Below are 18,321 nucleotides of genomic sequence, written 5' to 3' on the forward strand. Positions count from 1 at the left end.
ACAGCTCTCTATTTACAGTGCAGGGAAAAGAAACGCAAAATAAAAATCCATCCTATACTGAGCACTGTTATAAATGTCCAATATTGTCCCTAAACTTGCAGACAAGGCAGTTAAACTCTCTAGCCCTCAGATTTTGCAGGCCTTGTATTGGAAGTTTCACGGTGAATTTCTGGCAGCACTTTCTTCCTTCCTTCCTTCCTTGGCAGTGCTTCCCCCAGTTCTTTTATGCAGAGTACAGGTGCCGTTAGTTAATTAGGAAGCTCCGGCCACTGACCCAAAAACCTGGGGTGGTATTAACCAGGGAAGACAACCTCCCCTAGCTTCCAGCTGACACAGCTCCCCTGGATAATTCTGTTACTGGACTTAGTAGGTTTTTCTTGTTTGGGGTTCTTTTTGTGGTGCTTGTTCATTTGAAAGGAATATACCATTCTAGGATCTGAACTCTTTACAGTGCTTGACTGAATATGTAACACTTCATTCTTTTAGTTAGGAAAATAATTTATTTTGTTTGTCTGCTAGGTTGAAATGTTCCCCAAGGACACATACCACTGAATTACAGCATTGTATAATCTCCAGAAAGAGAAATGAGAATTAAATTTATGTTGTTGGGGAGAGGGGGGGTTTGCTGAACTGGGGCTTAGTTTTAGGTGCCATCTAGTTGATCTGCAGGGGCGCCACTGGGGAGACACTAGAGCTCCCGGGGCATATACCAAGCCTTAAATCATAGCAAAAGGAATTTTTCATTCAGATGATTTTGCCTCCTTTTGCAGGCATACAGCAATAGACTTTGACAATTATACACCATCAAGTAACACTTTCATCCTTTTCTGCTTTCTAAGTCAACTAGGTTGAAATGCTTCTTTGCTTTAATCAGTTAGATTTTTATTTTGAATTTGGCTTTTAAATTTAATTACTCACTTTTCCAAGTCTAAGCTGAAAGAATGTTAAAATCGGTACATTACATAGTTCCCTGCCCCAGAGGACTTACAATCTAAGTTCATACTTGGGGCACGAGGATACAAGAAGCAGGATTTGAATCTTTCCTGCTGCTCTAACTGTTAGGCCACCTCCTCCTCCTGTTCATAGATGTATAATTTTACAATGAGCCTGATTTACCAGCACTTTTCTTCCACTCTCGGGCTGATGCAATACTGACGCACGTTAAAGGGGCATTCATGATTGAGCGCCCACTCCCTTAATGTGTGCCAATCCACCTCTCCAGGGCGCCCAATGCAAAATGCAAATTGACTGCCACAGTAAAAATGAGGTGCTAGGAGAAATTGCACGCCCCTAGCGCCTCCTCGGCACCGGGCGCCCTGGAGAGGTGGCCATTAGCCGGTTAGGAAAACGGACACTCAATTTTAGAGCGTCCATTTTCCTAACCTGACTGCTGGCACACTTTTTTTGGGGGGGGGGGGGACATTTTTTAATTTTTTAGTTCCTCTGACTTAATATCGCCACGATATTAAGTCAGAGAAAGTATATAAAAGCAGTATTTTCTGCTCTTCTGTACACTTTTTGGGCTTCTCCAAAATTAACGCCTGCTCCGGAGCAGGCGTTTCTTTTGGTGAGTAAAAATGTGCACCTTTTTGCATTGAGGAGAAATCGATAGCCTTTGCACATGATGAGCACTATTACCTATGCACATAATTGAACGCACATTTTGGACTTGCTAACTCCCGTTTTTCATCGGGAGTTATGGACACTTGTCCAAAACGTGCATCCAATTGAAGGTTAAACCATGCACTGCAGCCAGCGCACGGTATAGCATTGGCCTGTCTGTGTCTAAGTGAAAAACAGAGGTTAATAAGTTAGGTAAAATGTATGTGTACTTGAAGCCTCACAAATCATATTGCATCAGAAACAAGAAGGTAACTGCACTGCTTCCTCTGGATCTTTTTCCTAGCCATAGGGAGGGTAATTTTATAACAACCTGCATAGCTGTGAAGTCTGGGTATTCTGAGTCTTTTACGTGCATAAGTTCCCTTTGAAAATCCTTGGGTGGAGGGGGGCAAGATGGCGTCCTGATTAGAGTCACGAAACAGAGCCGCTCCTATTTCCTCAGTAAAGTAAGCTTTTGAGCTATCTGATGGCTCCAAAACGCAAGGGGAAAGTGAGGGTTTTCCCCTCAATCCCCACACAACTTACAGAGCAGGCTTTAATTACCAACTTTCTGACTCGTGGAGCTGCAAACTCTGGGGTGGTGTCCCCCGCTGCGACTTCGCCTAGAGGACAGTTGATTTCACCAGGGGTGGAGGTTTCCCTCAGCCCCCCCCCCCCCCGACATATGACCACCAGCAGTCAGAGGAGAGCCGTTCCCAGACGCCCTGCAGGAGTCACTGAGTGATGGGTTCATCGGCGTGGGACTGCAGGAGGAACTATCGCTGGCGACGGCACAACCAGGAAGCAGAAGAGAATCAGAAAGGGAGGATTATGCAACTCCCGATGGTTCGGCTATTCCATCGTCTTCTGAAAGCACCCCTTCAACATCGGGTGAGAACATAAGACATTGCCATGCTGGGTCAGACCAAGGGTCCATCAAGCCCAGCATCCTGTTTCCAACAGAGGCCAAACCAGGCCACAAGAACCTGGCAATTACCCAAACACTAAGAAGATCCCATGCTACTGATGCAATTAATAGCAGTGGCTATTCCCTAAGTAAACTTGATTAATAGCAGTTATTGGATTTCTCTTCCAAGAACTTATCCAAACCTTTTTTGAACCCAGCTACACTAACTGCACTAACCACATCCTCTGGCAACAAATTCCAGAGCTTTATTGTGTGTTGAGTGAAAAAAATGTTTCTCCAATTAGTCTTAAATGTGCTACTTGCTAACTTCATGGAATGCCCCCTAGTCCTTCTATTATTTGAAAGTGTAAATAACCAATTCACATCTACTCGTTCAAGACCTCTCATGATCTTAAAGTCCTCTATCATATCCCCCCTCAGCCGTCTCTTCTCCAAGCTGAACAGCCCTAACCTCTTCAGTCTTTCCTCATAGGGGAGCTTTCCATCCCCTTTATCATTTTGGTTGCCTTTTTCTGTACCTTCTCCATCGCAACTATATCTTTTTTGAGATGCAGCGACCAGAATTGTACACAGAATTCAAGCTGCAGTCTCACCATGGAGTGATACAGAGGCATTATGACATTTTCCGTTTTGTTAACCATTCCCTTCCTAATAATTCCTAACATTCTGTTTGCTTTTTTGACTGCTGCAGCACACTTAGCCGACGATTTTTAAAGTATTATCCACTATGATACCTAGATCTTTTTCCTGGGTGGTAGCTCCTAATATGGAACCTAACATCATGTAACTACAGCAAGGGTTATTTTTCCCTATATGCAACACCTTGCACTTGTCCGCATTAAATTTCATCTGCCATTTGAATGCCCAATTTTCCAGTCTTGTAAGGTCCTCCTCTAATGTATCACAATCCGCTTGTGATTTAACTGCTCTGAATAATTTTGTATCATCCGCAAATTTGATAAACTCACTCGTCGTATTCCTTTTCAGATCATTTATATATATATATATATATATATATATATATATATATATATTGAAAAGCACCGGTCCAAGTACAAATCCCTGAGGCACTCCACTGTTTACCCTTTTCCACTGAGAAAATTGAACGTTTAATCCTACTCTCTGTTTCCTGTCTTTTAACCAGTTTCTAATCCACGAAAGGACATCACCTCCTATCCCATGACTTTTTAGTTTTCTTAGAATCCTCTCATGAGGGACTTTGTCAAATGCCTTCTGAAAATCCAAATACACTAGATCTACCGGTTCACCTTTATCCACATGTTTATTAACTCCTTCAAAAAAAATGAAGCAGATTTGTTAGGCAAGACTTGCCTTGGGTAAATCCATGTTGACTGTGTTCCATTAAACAATGTCTTTCTATATGCTCTACATTTTTAATCTTGAGAATAGTTTCCACTATTTTTCCTGGCACTGAAGTCAGGCTCACTGGTTTATAGCTACCCGGATTGCCCCTGGAGCCCTTTTTAAATATTGGAGTTACATTGGACATCCTCCAGTCTTCAGGTACAATGGATGACTTTTAATGATAGGTTACAAATTTTAACTAATAGATCAGAAATTTCATTTTCTTAGTTCCTTCAGTACCCTAGGATGCATACCATCTGGTCCAGGTGATTTGCTACTCTTTAGTTTGTCAATCTGGCCTACTATATCTTCCAGGTTCTCTGATTTGGTTCAGTTCGTCTGACTCATCACCCCTGAAAACCATCTCCGGAACTGAGCGACCTGAGTTTCCCGGTTAAGCCTGCGATCGTAACTTTGGAGGCCCTGTGGGAGTTAACTGCTGGGCTTTCTTTAGCAGTGAAAGTATGTAATAATAAGATGGACTCACTGCTTCATTGAGCTCCAAAATTCAAGCTCAGGAGAATTCTCTTTCAATTGTGAAGGCATCTGTTGTTAAAGTTGAATCTGAAATTCAACAAATTAAAAGCTTTAATGTGGCAACGATCAAGGACAGAGCAGCCTTATCATGGAGGCTGGAGATGTTGGAAAATTGGAATCGTCGTCTGAGTTTAAGACTGATCAGTTTTCCTCGGGTAATGGGAGAACTTCCAGTAATCACTTTTAAGAGGTACTTCTTTTGCCTGAATTAGAGTTTCCACTTATTAATAAAGTGTATTTTTTGCCTTCTAGTAATGTTGAGAATCGTTTAACTACTGATACTGGAGTCCCCCCTTTAGATTTTCAGAATTTAACTACCTTTCTGGAATCCTCGGGTATAGAGATAATTGATCATTCTACTCTGTTATTATCACTTATATCAGAACAGGATATTAGTAAGTTAATGTCCTGTTATTTTCGACATTTATAGTCCCTATTTCACGACTCTAAGATTCATATGTTTCCCGATATCTCCAAAGTTACTCAGGAGAGACGAAAGGGGTTTTTAATTATGAGACAGGAAACTATTTCTTTGGGAGCCACTTTCCTATTGAGGTATCCTTGCAAATGTATTATCAAGAAAGGTAATGATTGCTGCATATTTTTTGCCCCAGAACAACTGAGATCCTATTTAGATTCATATTCCCCTTAATGCTTGAACCAGTAGGGATCCAATTTTGGTTAATATATGGCAGCTCTGTAATGTCAGGACAATGCTTTTTCCTTTTAAATTTCCCTAGTACTCATATTTACTGCCCCCCTTCTGGCGTGCTGTATTAAGATTTGGTATAACCCATGGAAAACTGCATTCCCTATTTTTTCTTTTGTTTTTGAATAATGTGGTTTCATGTGGATTATACATGTTTCCTGATGCTAAATACTTTTATGTATTGGGAAAGTTATAAATAAAGAATTGAAATAAAAAAACAAAACTCCTTGGGTAATTGTTCGAGTATGTGCACAGGTTATCTCACAAAGTTGCACCTGTTCCAAGCAAGATGCAATTTGTGCAGGGTAATTTATACATAGACTTCTCAAAATACAAAAACAAACTATGCATGTAAGTCACAACTCCACCCCAACTTCGTCCCTGGAATGCCTCTGCTCAGTGTGCATAAAAGTACGCTTGAAAGCAGGTTACAATTCAAAAAGAGTTTTCTGTGAGCACCTGGCTTTGAAAATCCAAGCTCCTGTAGTTTATATCCTGTGTACTGTCATGACTTCTATCCTCACAAGTGAGGACGGTGGCTATAACTCATAGGATGCAAAGTATTGCGCGAGAATTGAGGCCCATCCCTTCATGAGTTTCATGATAAATAACGGAGGCTGATAGGACCTTATAAACTAACTGTTAAGTTGCCAGCAGCCTCTTTTGTTGTTATTTTTGCTACTAAAACTGACACAGCTCTGGAAGTATTCATTAGGATAAAAACTACTTTCAAGTGGATGGGACTTTGTAAATGAGACAATTAGAGTTTAGAAAAACATATTGTAAAAATCAAACATCACAAGTACTATCTAAAAGTGCGAGACTTATTTACACATGAGGCTAATCCTGTTGCCAGATCTATCTGTGTTGTTGCTGTTAATGGTGACTAGTCAGTTATAAGAACATAACTGAAGAACATAACTGAGAAAGGAGGTTGGGCTCAATGGACCTTGGTCAGACCAAGGTCCATTGAGCCCAACATCCTTTCTCTGAAAGTGGCCAGCAGATCCCATAAAGTAGATCTAATTCCTGAAACTCACTCCCAGAAATAGCAATAGCTTTTTCTAATCTCTCTGGCTAGTAATGTTTTGTGGACTTTTCCTCCAGGAACTTGTCCAGACCTCTTTTATACCCCACCATGCTAGTCACCTTGACCATGTCCTCTGGCAACAGATCCACTGTTGATTGTGCACTGAGGGGCAGATTTTCAAAGGGATACACGCATACCCACCGAAAACCTGCCCCAAGTTCCCCCTGCGCGCGCTGAGCCTATGTTGATTAGGCTCAGCGGTGCGCACAAGTCCAGGAGCTTTCCTGGGGGGGCGTGTCGCGGCAGCGCGTCATCCGGGGGCGCGGCTGCGGGCATGGTTCCAGCCCGGGGGCGTTTCAGGGGTGTGGCCGAGGCCTCCGAAACTGCTCCCGGGCCAGGGAATCGCGCAGCCGGCGCGCGCGTTATGCCTGCCTCGGACAGCCGTAACTTTTCAAACAAAGGTGGGGGGGTTTAGATAGGGCTGGGGGGGGGGTGAGGAAGGTGCGGGGAAGAGGAAATGGAGGCAGGCTGCGCGGCTCGGCGTGCGCAGGCTGCCAACTTTGCGCAGCTTTGCGCGCACCGAGCCCGGAGTTTAAAAAATACACGCGGCTATGCGCGTAACTATGACAATCCAGCGTACTCTTGTTTGCGCCGGTCGTGCGAACAAAAGTATGCACGGGCGTACTTTTTTAAAATCTACCCCTGAGTGAAAAAGTACTTTCTACTATTTGTTTTGAATCTGCTGTCTGTTAGTTTCTTGGAATGTCCCCTTATTTTCATATTATTCGAAAGGGTAAATGACGGTCCTTTGCTTACCCATTCCATCCCTTTCATGTTTTTAATAAATCTCTAGCATATCCCCTCTCAGCCATCTCTTTTCCAAGCTGAAGAGAACTAACCTTTGTAGCCTCTCATGACAGAGGAGCCATTCCATCCCCTTTCTCAGCACCTTTTCTATGGCTTTTTTGAGATGGGGCGACCAGAACTGCACACAGGACTCAAGGTGTGGTCGCACCCTATCTGGTTCCCTCAACCTATGGTCCCTACTCGGGTTCCCTCACCCCCTGCTTTCCCCTCTCATGTTTCCTCCATCATGCTCTCTCTCTCTCTTGCCTATTCTGCTCTCTTCCTCCACTCCCAGTATCTTCTCTGGCTCTGTCTTACATCCTCCTCTTTCCTTCTCAGACCTTTCCTCCTCCTCCCCGGCTACTACTCTAGCTGTATTTCATCTGCTCCACCCATCACACCTCTGACTGGCTGCCCTCCCCCCCCCCCCCCCCCCCCGATCCCCATCTCTAGCTTTCTGTCACACTCTCCTACCTCAGCATCTTTATTTATCTTCCCATTCATCACACACACGAACCCTACAATCACCATCCCCACCACTACCTCCAGCTCTGGCTTTCTTCATATATGCCATCCTGTTGTGGCTCTTTCTTATACCCCCCTACCCTATTTCCACCCATCCTCAGAGCTTGTGTATGGTATTTCCCACCCCCCCCCCCCACACACACACACACACACACACTTTCACCCACAACCCCCTCCCCAAATGTTTTTTCTACCCCCCACCCCCACCCCCCATCCTGGCTTTCTCTTACTCCCTGAATTCCCTTCCATCCACCCTAGTTCCAATCTCCCCAAATCTGCTGCAGATCACTTGGCAGCACAGATCTTAGAAAAGCAAAATTTGTCAGAGCCCAAGTTTGCATTGCTGACTACACACACACACACACACACACACACACGCACACACACACCCCTTCATGCTCACTCCAGCATTTACCCCCCCCCCTTCATGCTTTCTCCCAACATTCAACCCCCTCACTTCCGCAATATTTAACTTCTTTTGTACCATCTCCCCAACATGCACTTACTCTTGCACCACCCACCCTCAAGCATGCACCCCTTCTTGCACCATCTGCATTCACCCCCTCTTCACTTCATTCCTTTCTCAGCACTTACCTCCTCTCCCTCCCCATAAATCACTCACAGCTCCCTGACTTGTTCTACAAAATGTCTCATTCCTCAAACCCCCCACTCTGTCCTCGGCTGAATCTTAGGTCATAGAAATATGTGGCTGACTGCTCCAGCCCTCCCCCCTCCTGTTTCCTGCATATATTGCCTGGGAGGGGGTGGGGTGAAGCAGGGGGGAGAGGGTTTTTTTCCTCTCTGCTTTTTCTGCTCCTATCTTACCCCCTCCTCTTATATCCACTTATGCTGGGAGGGGGAGGGGATGGATTAAGGAGTAGACTCGCTGTTCTTTGCACCTCAGTTTCTCCTCTGGGCTCACCCCCCCCCCTCCCCATTTGTTCCCTGCATGCTGCCTGGAGGGGAGGAGGAAGCAGAAGGCTAGCCTGTGCTGCCTGAGAATAGAGGGGCCGACGCAATAAATCTTGCGGAAAGCGGGCGCTGTCTGGGCACAAGCTGTGTGTCCATGCCAAGTGACACCCCTGCCCACCCCCCCAGCCCTTTCTTAAATGAATGAATCAGGCAGCTCTGATTGCCTTAAAGAAGTCTCTTGGATCCACTCATAATCTAATCAATAGCCAGTGGTATTTTAAGTACATTGCTCCTTTAATCAGTATTGCATTGCATAAAGAAATTGAAGGTCTTCCCAGAAGACCTTCCTTGATAAGATAAAAAGAACAGGAGCCATTATCGTGCCTGGTGCAGTGCATCCTCTGCAGCCCTGATAAAACTGCCCCCACCCCCTCCCCAGGTAGCATATCTTTAGTTGGTTATATCATTGTTATTCGTTTTCGGCTTTCTTAAAATAGGAAGGTGAACAAGAAAGGGTGGAGACAACGATGATGCAAAAAAAAAAAAAAAAAAGTCATTTCATTACCTACTTCAATAGCGAGGGTTCTACTGGAAATCTTTCTAAGTCAATACAGTCCTCTTAGTATTGGCTGGCCACCCAATGTTTCTTACCATCATCATGCTCTATGCTCTATGGTATCACTTTATATTTATTTCCTGCCTTATCTTCTTTCCAGCTTGTTGCAAGCTTCCAAGTTCTCTTACCCTGTTGATTGTAACTTTTACTCATTCCTACCTATTGTTTACCTTTCGTTTACTTGAATTGTTACCCCAGTTATATTCTTGTTAATTGTAAACCGATCCGATATGGTTATTTACTATGAAGGTCGGTATATAAAACTGTTAAATAATAATAATAATAATAATCATGGCTTTTTAATGTTTGCTTTTAATTTCATGTTTTGTAGGACAAAGATGACCAGCCACTGCTACCGCATTACGTACCGGCACGTGGAGAGGACTCTCACCCATGACGAGGTGTGCCGCCTTCATGCGGCCATTCAGAAATCAGCAGTTGAAGAACTGGGGGTGAAAGGAAGGTTTTAAATGGAAACGGATGCAGTGATGGTCCATGGAATCTGTTCCCCTGCAAGGAAAAGAGACAGCAGGACGTCGGGAGGGGAGGAGGGAAGAAGAGAGACTGCATGTCAGAATGCAGCAGAAATACTTTTGACACGTGGGATATTCGTATAATAAAACTTTGCTGTAAAAGTATACTGGGCATAAGCTTCTGCCTCCATGTTTTGTTTTTTTGGGTTTTGTTTTTTTTTTTCATTTAAGGCTAATAAAAGCAATAATGTAAGGTTTCTTTCCTGATGTTCTGCCTGGCAGTGCTCTGTGCTGTTAATTGGTCCCTGGGATCCATTAGAGTATAAATACTTGGCATTATTTCAATTTTGACGAGATTTTCCATCTAAGTAATGAGCGAACATAATACCTCGGCTAAAAAATAAAGAGGCTCCCAACTGGTGTCTGTATTTGCTCTGACCCTCTTTCATGAGCACTAGCACAACAAGAATGTATGTTCCTTTAGCATTTCACAACAATGCATGCTATGCAGTGCTACTTTTGTACCAGTGAAAATATCGATAAATCACTCTCTTTCTCTTTAAAATATATCTGTTTTCTCAGGGGATTATTTTTCAAAAATCCTTTGCTTCCAAAAAATGGGGCTGCTATCTGTGGCATCAAAATATCCTAAGCTGCCTGAATCCTTACTACTGACAAAAGAATATCACCTCAATAAGTGGGGCTACAGCAGGGCTGAACAGTCCTGAAGGGGTGCATGCTGTTTGCCCAATCACAGGAAAAAGAAATGGCTGCACTGTCAAATCCTGCTTCTGCTGCAGTAGGCTCAGGCAAGGAGCCACTTACTCTATAGCGAAACTGGACATGGGAGCATCCACAGCAAAGCTCCACAACCTAGGAAGAGCTGCCATCCTCAGGCCTTAGCACAGCAGTTCCTGCTGCTGCCAGGCACCTACCCAGGGAGAGAAATAACAGCTGTAGCCTGCCCGGGGGGGGGGGGGGGGAAGGAGTGGTGAAGTGGAGAAGTGTAGTGGGCAAAGAGGCCAAAGAAAAATTAAAAGGTGGAGTGGAGAGAGCGAGGAGGTGGGGAAGAGAGAAGAAAGGCAAACAGTGTTTAAAAAAAAAAGTTAAGCAAATCAAAATATGAGAAAAAAAAGAAACAAAAAATACAAAAGAGAAAACCAGGAAAAATTATTGAGAACAGTGAAAAAGCAAAAAAAAAGTTGAGCAGTGTGAGATGGTACTTATTTTTTTCAGCTCCTAAAATATTTTGGCTGGCACCTATGGTTTTTTGTTTTTTTTTAATTTCCAGTCCTTACCATTGTGGTGTGGGTAGTCTGTGTGTCTGGATGTATAGTGTTTCTCACTGTGGATCTAGGTCTGTCTGCTTGTGGAGTGTATGTTTCTTTCTCTGGGTCTGGGAGGGGTGTGCCTGGATATGGGGTCATTCTGTATGTGCTAGGTGCGGGGTGTCTGCCTCTCTGTGCCCATTTGTGTGTATATATGTGAACCTACTCCTTTCAGCAACTTGAAGAGAAACGAAATGGGGGCTTAGAGCCACTGGTGGGCAGTATGGCTGCCAGGTGATAACTTCCATAGGTTATATATGTATGTGTGTGTGTGACTGTGTATAGATATATGTTATAGATATAGATATTTACTGTACATATGTAAAGCCCCCTTGACCGCTTACCTCATGGGGTGTTCCTGGGTCTGGGACCGACCTGGTTGGAGCCCCCTTGGGCAGACTCCATCGGTCCTCATGTTCTTGGCGCCTGGTGCCTCCACCTGGGGAAGAAAGTGTTTGTTATGACTATGGCTGCTGTGCAGCCTCCTCACCACCAGAGGCCCCCCATGAGCATGCTCCCCTGGCTGGCCCGATCTTCCTTGCCTACCTGCTCCATGTCCAGAACCCTCTATTTAACCCCACCTAGCCCATGCCTCGGTGCTTTGGCATCGAGTTCCTTTGGGCTCTCTGCTTTAGCCTTCTGTTCCTTGCCTTGCGTGCCTTCGGGCATCCTGCTTCCTTGCCTTGCTCTGTGGTCTATGGGCCTTTGCTGATCTTGCTTTGTAGGCATCCTAGCCTTGCCTCCCTTCTTGTCCCCTCGGTCCCTGAATCCCTTTTCTGTTGCTGCCCTATTACTGTTCTGCTTCCCTGGACTTCCTTGCCTTCCTGCCTTTGGGCATTTTGTGGTTTCATGTTCAGTGTAGTCCTTGTCCTGGTTTGTCTAGTCCTGTCACTGTCTGTCTTCCTTGCTCTGGTTCCCCTCCTCCAGCTCACGCTTGCCTGCATCCAGTCTCACACTTACCTGCACGTTATTCTGATTTCACCCATACCTGCACTGAGTTCCAGTGTAACAGTTCACGCTTACCTGCATTCACATCCACGCATTCCCATGTGCTGTTCCAGTGTTTCCTGAAGTTCACCCTTACCACCACGCTCTCAGCTCTAGAGACCCTTCTCAGCCAGCACCCAGCTTCAGAAGGTTTTCTCAGCCAACACCCAGCTTCAGAAGTTTCTTCTCAGCAAGCACCCATAGTCAGAAGGCCTTCTCAGCCAGCACCCAGCTTCAGAAGGTTCTTCTCAGCCAGCACCCAGTTCCAGAAGTTCTTCTCAGCCAGCACCCATCTCCAGAAGGCCTTCTCAGCCAGCACCTAGCACCAGAGACCCTTCTCAGCCAGCACTCTGCTCCAGAAGGTTGCCTCAGCCAGCACCCAGCACCAGAGACCCTTCTCAGCCAGCACCCAGCACCAGAGACCCTTCTCAGCCAGCACCCAGCTTCAGAAGGTTCTTCTCAGCCAGCACCCAGCTTCAGAAGGCCTTCTCAGCCAGAACCCAGCACCAGAGACTCTTCTCACCCAGCCCCCAGTTCCAGAGGGCATTCTCAGCCAAGACCCAGATCCAGGAATCATTATCATCCTGCACCCAGCTCTGGAGACTCTACCCAGCCTCACCAGATCCCCTGCTATTGCTCCCATCCTCCTGTCCTGTGTCACTCCTGCAGGTGGTGTTCACCATACCAGGCTACAGCCCAAACTGTAACAGTGTTAGTGGGTGGGATTTCCCTCCCTTCACCCTAGGAAAACAAATGGTACTGTGAACAAGGCTGGCAGTATGTACAAATATATACAGGTTTATTAGACTATACAAGTATATACATTTCTACATATGTACAGTGCTAATACAATATCAAACAGCACACATATCTACTCGATCTCTTATTGTTGATTCTACTTTATATGTCGATTTGCCAATTCTGTGTCTCAAGACTGAAACTGTTGTTAATTAATCATCTGTGAATTTCCAATGTCTTCTTAGTGTGTTGGAACTGGAACTGTATCTAGAGCAGACTTCAATGCCTCTTTGCAGTACAGACACTGTGATGTTAGTGTCACATTGGGCTCCATATGACGTTGCCTATCTTAGGGGGGGGCAGCCATTTGCATGAATGGAAGGGGGACCTCAGGTCATAAAGTTTGCACACTCCTAGACTTGAGAACTGGGCTAAAGCACAGCAGACATCAAGTTAAAGGAATCTGATATTTCTGATTACTACTTGAGCTCACATAATGAGCAAACCTTAGTAAAATGACACAAAAATAAAATAGATCCTATTTGCAAACAATTTTCCATAGATGGCTTTAATTTTGAAAAGTCTCAAGCTTCATGTGGAGGGACCCATAGCTTCCCGGTCTTTCTGCATTGGATGAAGTACACGGTCCTTTTTCCAGTCCCTGCAAGCAGTACTGATAATCTCCACAGTCTACAGTAGGAAAAATCACACTGAGAAGCAATGTGGTTTCCAACCCCTTTAGTGATGGTTGATAAATTAACTGAAGATTCTTTACAGCACATAGGTGTTAATAAAGTTGATGATCAATAATGAAGAAAAAGATTAATAAATGTGTGACCTCACTCTTCTAGCAAAGTCTGAATTTATCCTCCTCCTCCTTTACAATTACTCAAATTGAAGAAGGTATAATACCTTTTCCAACTCCCAAATTTGTCTGAAGCTTCTCTCCACTGTAGAATGGTTAGAACTTAGTCCCAATTACTTATCTGAGTACAACAAGTCCTAATTCTCATACCTCTCCTACAGTATTCTTGAATATCTTAGTACTCCTTCCGGAAGCAGTGCGTTGGCACTTTCCTCCCAAATGTAGGACACTTGGGTTAGCAGAAAAACACACTTGAGCAATAGCTTCAACTCCTTCCCTCTGGAAAAGGATGGAAATCCATTTCTCACAGATGAATTCTCTACTCCTCAGGCCCTTCTTTGTTGAAAGACACCTCTCCTTCTCAATGATTTTGAAACTGGTACAAAGGGCACTCCCAAAAGGAACAAAAAGAGAGACTGACTCAAAAGGAAAAAAACAAATATGAGATAGGAAAGGTAGAAAAGCTTCCTTATCTGCCAAATTGAGAGGAGAAATACTGAAGAAAACCAATTCCAAATTGAATCTCCTCTGCATTGGGTCACTGACTGATCTATCCACTGGAGGAGAGAAAGAGCAGCAGGTTTTCCGTACCCCTTAGTCTAACCTTACACAGGGATTCCACAAAATTGTCTGTGAGGGGATACCAAGGCTCTCGCAGAAAAGGTTTCCAAAACGTGGATCAAAGAAACAATACAAACAAGGAGGGCAAATCAGGAAAATCTTTTAAAATAATTAACAGGAGGCAGGAACATCCTGCCTTCCTAAAGGTTATCCAGAAATCCACTGGGGTCTATCTAGAAATCCAACAGAAATCCACACTCTAAGATGGTGGCAGGGGGTTATATATTGTTAGCACATACTATCTCTCTCTCTCATATATGGGAGTCAAAACCCCATCCTCTGTGCTCTAATCTCTCTGTACTTCCCCAGTTAGATGGTTCACTTCTTTTGGTAAGGAAACTAAAGAGTCCTTATAATAGTGATTCACTAATATTTACAGCTCTATGCTCAAAATAATATGCACATCACCACTCTACTGATTAGAATTCAAAATGGTGAACCTGAATATCCTAGATTTGATTCTTCTATTTGCAGTATACTATATAAGTGTGAGCAATGTAACTTCACTGTGCTGAAACATAAGTGCTCTAGGACGAGTATTACAACTTTGTAGATTGTTTTGTACAATGCTATGCATACAGATTGAACTGTATAAACAATTTTGAATTCTAAAAAATACCATCGCATAGCCATAACATTTTAGGAAAGATGAGGGATCTTTGCACAATCTTATCTTGCTGCTAGTTTGTAGAATATCAGTGTGTTCATATGTTGGTTAATAAAGCAAATTCCTGCTATGAAATGGTGCTGGAATCAGCAAAGTTTTTCAAATAGTTCAATAAATACTTAATGAGGCACTGAAGTAACAAATAGCGGCTTTTGCCATTAGAAATATTAACACAGTTTTCTAAAGGCCATACCTTCATTCTGTTCAGTGTCCTTGTACAAGGACAGCAACCTCCCCCAGAGAATGGGGATTGCATTAGAAGGTGTATTTCCATATGCTAGATATGAGGAAATGGGTTTGTCTAATTGCAAGTCAGTCAGTGGTTTTCATTGGCAAGCAGATATATAAATAATGAGGTACACACTAGAAATCAGTGCAGTATGGCAATGCCATTTAATGGGAAACACAAACTCTGCTCAGCCCTTTTTTATTTTGGGTATAGAAGAATGTGTAATACCCCCTTGACCGCTTGTCTCATGGGTGTACCTGTTTCCGGGACTGACCTGGCGGGAGCTCCCCTAAGCAGATTTTATCAGTGCTCACGTTCGTGGTGCCTGGTGTCTCCACCTGGGGAAGAAGTTGTTGGTGGGATTTCCCTCCCTTCACCCCAGGAAAACAAATGGGACTGTGAACAAGGCTGGCAGTATGTACAAATATATAAAGGTTTATTAGAATATATTAGTATATACATTTCTACATGACTATGTACATTGCTAATAGGATGTCAAACAGCACACTTATATACTCATGGTTAATAGTCTCAGGCCACACAATTATATACATTTTTACAAGGTAGCAAGAATATTTAATATTTGGCAATCCGGGGTTCTGGGTCCCCACAGTATACTACCATATAGAATAGAAGGATTCCCGCATAATCAAGTGTTTTATCATCCACCTCCATTTTTACCCAAGTTTTACCAGTGTGAAAAGATTCTTCTGGGCTGGCGGGCAGTGTTGGCCTGCAGGGGGACCATTGTATCTAAACTGCTGCCATCTCCTTGGTCGTGCTTCCATTCCATTGAAAGGTCCATGCCAATGCTGGGGTCCATACCCTCCTGGGGGACCCAACCCTGCCTCCTGGAATGCTGCTGAGATCCACACCCTCCTGGTGAACCCAATTGCTCCTCTGGAACTGCCGCTGGGATCCCCTTCCTGGGGGACTGCCCGATCTGCCTCTGGGGTCCCACCCTCCAGGGGGACTGCTTGATCTGCTGCTGGGGTCACCTTGGTCAAGGGGACTCAGAATCACCTCTTGATCTACCGCTAGGGTCCCCTTCCTCCTGGGGGACCTAGGGTCACCTCCTGATCTGCTGCTGGGGCCCCCTTCCTCCTGGGAGACTACACAATCTGCTGCTGGGGTCCACATCCTAGGGGACCACTCAATTTGCTGCTGAACCAGGGTCACCTTCTGGTCTGCCACTTGTGTTGCCTTCCTCCTGGGGGACCGCTCCACCTCTTGATCTGCCATTGTCCTTCAGTTCTTCTCCCTTGGTAGGAGGGTTTTCCCTGGCTTAAGTTTACAGCTCCACTAGGCTCATGGCTTGTTTAGCATTCAGTGATTCAGGCCCTCCGCAGACTCAGCTTTCAGTGATTTTAGCTCCGCTAAGCTCATGGCCAGTCATTCACTGTTATTCAGTGTATCCCAATTGTTCACCTTCTCTCAGCCAAAAGCCATAACCCAGGCAGGACCATGAAAAGAGAATGTTTACACATTCTTCCATCCTGCCTGGCCCCTTTTTTATCTGTTGTCTGAGAACTAGGTACCCAAGGATCTAACTCCCCTTATTAGTCAGGGTGAGAATCTATTTTCTTCCTAGGTCTGTTTTTCAGTACATTTCTCTCATAAATCCCTCTCTTATTCAGAATTCTCCAATGTTGGACTCTTCCAATTATAGTTCTGTAATTTAGGATTTTGCTAACCTTTGATTTAAAGTGATATTTCACTGCAAGTTACCAACAGTAGTCCAGGGGGCTGTGACATGCAAATCCCCTAACTGAGTCTCTGACTCGTCTATTCAATGGTCATTTAAGCACTTTCACAGTAAGAGGTCTGGCAACCTTTGCAATCTCATTCTGGGTTTCCTGGGCTGTCAGTTCATGTTATATAGCTGCATTGTTCTCTTTTTGTTTTCTCTGCTGCAGTTCACTTAAATGGTAGCATGCTCTTTAACCTCTGCCTCCCTTGGGAGGTGGGTTTCAAATGTATGTTTTTTAATGAAAAATGTAGAAATATGCATAGTCAAGCAGGTTCTAGGTGATTTCCTTTTGATGGACTAATCTTAATAGATTTGTGACCAGCTTTCCAGAGTTATCTACCATTCCTTCCTCAGGTCCCTTTACAGCATAACAACTGTTGTCAAGTCTTCAGTTTGTATTTGAGGCTTTTAATCAAAGGGAAGCTCCCATTTTGAAACTCCAAAATGGCTTCTTGTCCCACCAGATAAAAGCACTCCTTGCTTGGACAATAAGATGTAGGGTGTAAATAAGGATGTTTGCCATGGACAACAAATGAGAAAGAGAAAATCCTACTGCATCTGACTGTTAGAGTACAGCACGCTACAGGTTTGTTTATCTCAAGAAGGCTTTCTGATGCTGTGTGATCTCTAACATCGAGGTTTGTGCCGCAGCAAGGCAATGCCATCAGACATCATGTCCCACTTTGCTTTGGAAAATGCAGGGCATTACAGAAGTCGCTGACAGCTATTAAGAACTAGAAAAAAAAAAGGTTACTCCTTCCTGAAACTGTGGCTAGCCTTCTTTTGATTATGAATTGAAATATGCTGTTTGACTTGTTTATGAAATACATTTTTCATATTGGAGTGCTTGAAGATTCTGTTGGATTATTTAGCAAATGGGTATAGAAGAATGTGTCTCCCTCCTATTTTACATATCTTCAATTTTTTGCTCATGTTTTCAACTTGTATTTTATCTCACAGTATTTATTATGTGTTTTGATTATATAAGTATCCCATTTGTTCATTAGATTTAACTAGCTTGTTATTTTCAAACATCTTGATAATCTCCCTCCTATTTTACATATCTTCAATTTTTAGCTCATGTTTTCAACTTGTATTTTATCTCTTAATATTTATTATGTGTTTTGATTATGTAAGTATCCCAATTGTTCATTAGAATTAACTAGCTTGTTTTTTATTCTAACTATCTCAACTGTTCATTTGTAAAGCGTCGTTGCTATCAGTTATGTTAAATGGAAACCGATGTGATGTTACTAAACAAATATCGGTATAAAAAAGCTGCAAATAAATAAATAAATAAATGGATTCTACCAGCAGCCGAATACATTGCTTCTTGGTAAAGCTGGCTCAAAATCTTCACGTGTAAAAGTTATAGTCCAAGCAGAGCAGCTTCTTTCAATTGGCTATGCAATAATGCAACTTGAATTCTGAGAAGGAGCATTCTCCTGTAATCCCCTATAGCAAGAGCACTGTACTTGTACACTTACATAATATTTAATTGGCCAACAGGGATTGCTGCCAGAGCCATATCTGGCGCTGAGCAAGAGATCATCCTATGCATGATTCCCAGCATAGATTTGCCCATGGTGCTTG

At 43.7% G+C, this 18,321-nt stretch overlaps 1 protein-coding gene across 1 annotated transcript in view; it reads left to right on the forward strand.

The window, feature by feature from the left end:
• Positions 1-9,963, forward strand: part of LOC115085047 (phenylalanine--tRNA ligase, mitochondrial-like) — an 802,181-nt gene extending 792,218 nt beyond the window's left edge. Inside the window, exon 6 of the mRNA XM_029590596.1 lies at positions 9,402-9,963. Within this exon, the coding sequence (XP_029446456.1) occupies positions 9,402-9,540 (139 nt within the window). The 3' untranslated portion in view covers positions 9,541-9,963. The remainder of the gene's footprint in view (positions 1-9,401) is intronic.
• Positions 9,964-18,321: the final 8,358 nt, after the last annotated feature.

This window comes from Rhinatrema bivittatum, chromosome 2, assembly GCF_901001135.1.
Source record: "Rhinatrema bivittatum chromosome 2, aRhiBiv1.1, whole genome shotgun sequence".
NCBI lineage: Eukaryota > Metazoa > Chordata > Amphibia > Gymnophiona > Rhinatrematidae > Rhinatrema > Rhinatrema bivittatum.